Source organism: Crocuta crocuta, unplaced genomic scaffold (assembly GCF_008692635.1).
Source record: "Crocuta crocuta isolate KB4526 unplaced genomic scaffold, BGI_CrCroc_1.0 scaffold267, whole genome shotgun sequence".
In the NCBI taxonomy this organism is placed as follows: Eukaryota; Metazoa; Chordata; class Mammalia; order Carnivora; family Hyaenidae; genus Crocuta; species Crocuta crocuta.
The window spans coordinates 1,950,158-1,956,847 of NW_027531899.1; the positions used below are offsets into that span (position 1 = coordinate 1,950,158).

General features: G+C 56.5%; 1 protein-coding gene across 1 annotated transcript in view; it reads right to left on the reverse strand.

The window, feature by feature from the left end:
- The window catches only part of SPRED3 (sprouty related EVH1 domain containing 3), a 5,425-nt gene extending 391 nt beyond the window's left edge, over positions 1–5,034 (reverse strand). The window contains 5 exon segments of the mRNA XM_077773927.1: positions 2–222; positions 983–1,126; positions 3,380–3,456; positions 3,547–3,715; positions 4,858–5,034. Of these exon segments, the coding sequence (XP_077630053.1) occupies positions 2–222; positions 983–1,126; positions 3,380–3,456; positions 3,547–3,715; positions 4,858–5,034 (788 nt within the window).
- Between the last annotated feature and the right edge of the window lie 1,656 nt (positions 5,035–6,690).

The window sequence follows — 6,690 nt, forward strand, 5'->3', positions numbered from 1 at the left end:
CGCGAGAGGGGCGGGTAGTGCGGTGGGAGGCCCCAGGGCTGCGCCCCTCAACGCGCCGGTCTTGGCAAAGCGCACCACGCAGGTGGACAGAGCGAGGGGTGCGGGTGGCCCAGCGCGCCGGTAATCCTCATAGCCACGGCCGCCCCAGCCCGGGCCCGCTACCCCAGCCAGGGGCTCTGAGGGTTCCGGAATCCCCGTGAACGGTAGGAGCGGAGGGTAGCTCTGTAGGACGAAGGGACAGGAGAACAGGTTAGCGGGGTCTGTGACCCCCTCCACACTCCACCACAATCCATCCCAGTCGCAGAAGACTTGAGAATCCAAAGACCCCTGCCTCAGGCCTCATTCGTCCAAGGATGCTGTCCGGGGATCCTCAGTGTCTGGGTCCAGCTCTCTGACTTCCAAGCCCTCAGCCCACTCCTCTCACAGGGGACAGAGGGTATCAAAGAACAGACCAAAGGCACCAAGCCCACACCTTAAGGACTCAGTGGTCCAGACTCCAAGTCCTGTCTTCTCCCAAGACCCAGGAAGTCCCAGCTCCCAGATCTGGGAGCTCTGGACCCCACCATCTCCCCCTTCAGGATGCAGGAATCGTTCCCCAGAGAGCCTGAACTTCCTTGGATGCTGTGGCCCTCCTAATGAATTAGGCAGTCTAAAGAACTCCTTCCATGAGTACAAAACGCTCCCTCATATACCCAAAGAACTGTCCCAAGTCGTCCCCCAAGCCCTGAGTTCAGAATTCAGAACTTTCCAAAATCTCCAAGGGTGCAGGAGACACGGCAAAGTCTCACCCAACCCCCGGAGGGACAGAAGTCTCCAAGCACCCTCCCACCACCACTGCCGTCAGTTCAGGTCAGCCGGCCCCTAGGATCTGGTTGTGATTTCTTGCCCTTCTGGAGGGCTCAGCTCCCGCCTACTTCGGACCCAGCACCCTGCCCCACTTCACCCGGAGTCCCAGACTTTTGCTGGAGGTCAGAGGTCGCACCTGAGCCGAGGAGCGGCGGCGCTGGGGGGACGTGGCCGGCCCGAAGCCAGAAGCTGACTCCACGGTGATGATAGTGGCCGCCGCGGCGGTGGGAGGCGTCTCCTGGTGGCTGTGACTGGAGGAGGACTCGCTGTCCACATGGGACTGGAGGAGATTGGCGGCCTCAGAGCCGGACCACCGGCACAGCCGATGCCCTCACATAGACCCCCTCCCGTGGCGAGCGAGGGCTCTGCGGCCAGACAGGCCTCGGTTCAAGCCCCGGCTCTGCCACTGACTGGTTGTGTGACCTCCGGCAAGTGAGCTCATCTCTTTGAGCCTCAGTTTCCTTCTCTGTAAAATGGGGATCATAATAGTGTCTATTCATAAGGATGTGGTTAGGACCCCCTGTCAAGGGCAGAAGGCATGCCTGAAGTATGGGAAGAGCTGGAATCGGTTTTCGTTATTTGACCCCCCGCTTCTTATCTGCTCAGCTCACCAACCTACAGAACATCAAAATATCCTTGCTTCCCAGCGCCCCTCTCCCTTGGCCAGTCGGCCACCTTCCTGCCTCATTCCCACCACCACACCTTTACCGGGGGCAGCTCCACCCACCAGGAACGTTCTCCTTCCTCATCCAAACCAGCCGTCCCTCACAAACTGAACCGCCACTGCTCAGACCTCAGACTCTTTGCTGTACCTTGGGGATCATTCTGACTCCATCCATTTACTAGCTTCAGGAAACATTCATTGAGCACCCATGACATGCCAGGCTCACAAAGGCCATCCGGAGGATGTAAGATGGAGCGTGGAAAGTACAGCGCAACGTTCGGTGAGCGTACAGTGAGCACTCCGTACGTGGGAACTGTCTGCGAGATTTGGCAGCCCCGCCCACATCTTCCCCTTACCCTGGGATTCCCGCTTTTCTGCCCCGGGAACCAGTTCTGTTCTTCCGAAGTCTCAGCAACATCCACTGTTCCCAGCAAATGCCAAATCGCGTCTGACATTATGCGCATTTATTCATTCAATACATTTATTCAACACATATTTACTGAACACTTACTGTATACCAGGCACTGTTTTAGGCATTGGAGATGCAGCAAGAAAGCAACAAAAGATCCTTGCCTCCTGGAGCTGGCATTCTAGCACAGGAGACAGGTAATACGCTAACAGATAAGAAAATTGTCTATTTAGAAAGGAAGTAAGGGAAATATCTTAGAAGACGGGGGAAAAAATTAGAACCGGATAAGGAGCATTGGGAGACGCAATTTTTAAACAGCTTACTCAGGAAAGGTGCAATGTGTATAAAACCCTGAAGGAAATAAGGGGACGAGCCATGTGGAAATTTGGGGAAGAGTATTCCGAGAGATAAGGAACAGCTCGTGCACAGGCCCTGAGACAAGAATGTGTCAGCTGTGTTGGAGTAACAGCGAGGAGGCTAGTGTGGCTGGAACAGAGTGAGCAAAACGGAGGATTGGGGGTTTTGTCCTTTACCCTGAGTGAGATGGAGCCCTGGAAGCGTTCTGAGTAGAGGAATGGCCATGATCTGCCTTAGATATCAAGAGGGTCTTTCTGGCTGTGTGTGGGGGAACGTCCAGGCAGTAGGAAATGGGGGGGGGTGTGTGCAGTTGAGAATAGCAGACTGGTGAAATGTGCCAGTTGGGAGACGAGGCTGGACAATACCAGGTTGGAAGCAGATTCTAATCATTTTGAAAGTGAAGCCAATATTTGATGGCAGATTGGAGAAGGAGCATAAAAAAGGAGAAAAGTCAAGGATGATTTTAAGGTTTGTACCCTGAATAACTAGAAGGCTGGACTTGTCGTTAAGTTGTTCCCTGTAAAACGTTTATCTTTAAAAAAAAAAAAAAAAAGTGTCTGCCTTGGGGCACCTGAGTGGCTCAGTCATGGAGCATTTGACTTTTGATTTCAGCTCAGGTCATGATCCCAGGGTCGTGAGATCGGGCCCTGTGTGGGGCTCCGCATTGAGCGTGGGGCCTTTAAGATTCTCTCTCTTTCTCCCTCTGCCCCTCTCCCCTGCTCATGCGTGCACGCTCTCTCTCTCACTTGCTGTCTCTAAAATAAATTTTCAAAAATTTTCTGCCTTTCCACGCTAGAATAGAAGCTCCATGAGGAAAGGGACTCCTTCCCCCAGTGCCTAAAACACTACTTACTGAAGGTGCTCAATAAATACCCTTGAATGAATGTGTGACCCACGACAGAATGTGAAAACGAGGATAACTGGCATTAAGTTGACACTAACAGTTTGGGCCCAGATTTGATGTCCCCAGCATGTGGCACGGTGCCTGATATACAAGAGATGCTCAAGAATGTTTGTAGGATAGAGACACACACATCCGCCCCCCCTCCCCCTGCAGCCCCTCCCCTCCGCCCACCCAGCAGAGCTGCATCCTGGAGACTCACCGTCAGAGGGCAGGGAGTCTCTGCGGTGTCCTGGGAAGGGGAGGAGGAAGAGGAGGAGGAAGAGGGGGTGAGCGAGCCTGGGGCAAGGAGAGAGGCGGGCAGTGAGAGCCCCGGGCCAGGCTCCAGCTTCTCCCACCCCTCCACCCCATCCTCCAGTACCCGCTCACCTCGCCCCAGTGCTGCCAGTGCAGCCAGCAGGCTCTTCTGGAACTCATCAGCTTCCGCGGGACTCTGAAACGTCAGCCCGAACTTGCAGTCGCCCAGGCTCCAGTGATGGAAGATGGGGTTGACCTTGTTGTAAACCAAGCCCGGCCTCAGGGTACACTCCAAGGTGGTCTGAGGGGGCAGGAAGGGGGCAGGTCAGACCCCCCTCTTCCAGACAGACCCGTGTCTTCCTCTTAATCCTCAGCCTAGCTGCATACCTCAGCATCCCACAAACTTCATTTCTCAGTCCTAGGTGTACCCTTGAGCCCTGATCAACACCCCAACAACACTCCCCAATTTTATTGAGCACACCTCTGATACTCTAATATTTCCCCCAAGCCCTTGATCCCTACATTTTCCTAATACCCCCTTCCAATAACCCAACATCCCTCTTTCTGACTCAATAATACCCCCCAAATGTTACTGAATCTCTCAAGATATTACTATTAATCTCCTTCTGATGCCCCAATAATCTCCCAAAACACTACCCCAAAATGTTGATCAAACTCCCATAGATTTCCCCTCAGATGCTGATGTCGCCTCAGCATGTTTCCTCAGCATGTTTCCTAGACATTTCCTCATCTCCTGGTCCAACATCACTGTATTCCTTCACACCATTTCAAATCCCCCTACGTTGTTCCTTCTGAGCTCTCCTCTGAAATGCAACCCACCCCCCAAGCCTTTTCAAACAATCCAAGTCTTTCTACTACATCCCCAGCTGAAACTTTGACACTGTCCTTCCAAATCATGCCAGCCAGACAGCCTAGAATATTCCTGCTGAACCCACATGCGGGGTTGGGAACCCTATTTGGCGCTGCCAGATGGTCTCCCACCACATGCCTCCGTATACTTAGAGCAGACAGGGGCCAGTGGTGTAGAGCCTTCCGGTAAAGATTTCTGAGCAAGATGGAGCCACAGGAGGGTTCTGAGCAGAGGACGGACATGATCTGAGTCAGGGGTCAGCAGGGTCCTAGCGGAACAGACTGCGGTTGAGGGACAGAGCAGGAGCCGGGCAAGACCAGTGAGGAGGCTGCTGTAATAGTCCACCAGGCAATGGCAGTGGACAGGATGCGCTAAATACCGCAGATATTCCCCAGACTCCCAGTCCTTATCCATAAGACAGGTATAAGACAGGAATTCACTTCCAAACCACATCCCACACCCCGGGGTTGATTCTGGGCTGGGAGATGACCTGACCTCACCTCTGCACTCCCAGCCCCAGCCCCTCACTTCCCCATGCCCCCACCCTACCCCCACGCCCCAGGGTGGCTCACTTTCTGGTCCCGAAGGCGCTCCCCGTGGATGACGTAGTGCCCCTGGCGGGCCCCCCCCTCGGGCCTGGCCCCTCGGACCCGACAAACGCTCACCTGGCTGAGGCCCCCGCCCCCCACAGGCAGCCAGCCCCCACTGGAGTCATCTCGGGCCATCACCACGGCTCGGACCTGAACCATGTACCTGCAAGAGGTGGGGAGACAGGGACGACATAGTCATTGGGCTCCGATCCTGCTCTGCCATTCAGTGTCGGCCCCAAGCCTCATCTCCCCTCTTCATCCCTCACATCTGGATCCACTGAACCCTCAGGCCCCGATTTTCACCTTCCCTTACATACCTGCCTCTCCCTCCCCATGCCCACCTTCTTCCAGCATGGATTCTTTCTTCCTCATGCCATCTCTTTTCTCCCATGCTCACCTCCTCTCTATCTACTTTTTCTCTCCACACCCACCTTCGTCCCTTTCCCCATCATTCCCATCCTGACCCCCAGAGCCCCGGTTTTCCAATTCCCTTCCCCCTCCTTGCTCTTCCCCTATCAACCCAGTCTCCTTCTCATCCCTCAGCACATTCCCACAGCCCCACCCATCGTTCCCCCTCACAGCTGGGTGCCTGCGCATATGTATTTTCTTAGAGCCCATCAACTCAGCTCCAGATTTCCCCCTACACTGCCTCCACACTCGGCCGCCCAGGCCACCGGCTGGGTGAGAAACCCAGGCTTTCTTCCCCCCACCCCTTCCCGGATTTATGAATGAGACCGGATGCAAAGCTCACTGAGTCACCCAGCAACGGGAGATGGGCAGGGAGCAGGGAGAGAACCAGAAATGGCCAGAGAGAGGCCGAAAGGGAGATGGAGGCAGAGGAAGCCAGAAACGGACGACCGAGACACAACCAGAGTGCATTTCATTCACAAAAATCAAGCCTGCTCCCTCAGGTCCCAGCCGAGGGAAGGCAAGGGAGAGAGACTGAGGGGAGGTGGAGAACTGATCCCTCCTCCTCCCCCTCCCCGCCCCAGCATCCTTCAGAACCATCTTACCCCGCCCCCCAGCTCAGGGGACGTAGCCCTCCGCCCAGTAATCGGAATCAGCGTCCAGCCCCTCACTACCACCTAGCGCAGGGACCCTGGCGTCTCAACCTTAGGGACCCAGGCAGCGAGCTCTAGCCCCTTCCCCCACCTGCAGGCTGCCGGTTTTCCCCGGCCCTTCCGGAGGGTAAGGGGCGGTCGCAGCGCCCCCAGCCCCCTTTTCTCAATGGGATGGGATTTTGTGAATGAGCAGTCACGTGATGCTGCTTCCTTTGTCCGCCCGCCTCCCCCGACAACAGGTGAAGCAGAGAAAGAGGGCAGGGGTCCCCCAGGGCCTAGCTGGGATGGGACGCCGGGATTTCTGAATGCCCTATGCTCCCCACACATCTGTTTCCCTGGGGGAGTGGTCCCCAGAGTTCCTCAATGGTGGGGGTCCAGTTCGGAATTTTATGAATGGGGCGTCCTCGGAGAAGTCCAGGCCTCCAAATGGAGACTGATACCCCAAATGGCTGCCGCGCAGTTTAGGGGCCCCCAACCCCTTGTCCTTCCAGCCGCGGTCTGGGGGGCGCCCCGGTGGGCAGGAGGCGCAGCGCGGTCCTGGCCGCCCCCTCACTGGGACAGGCAGTCCGTCAGCCCCCGCCCCCTCGCCCCCCTTGGCACCTGCCTGGGAGGCTCCGGCCGGGCTCCGAGCGGCGGCGACTTGGCCTCCTCCTCCTCCTCCTCCTGTTCGCTCCGGTTCCCTCGCTGGCTCCGGCGGCGCTAGAGACGGGCACCGGGAGCCGGGGCGACGGGGGAGGGAGGGGGAACCTGGAAG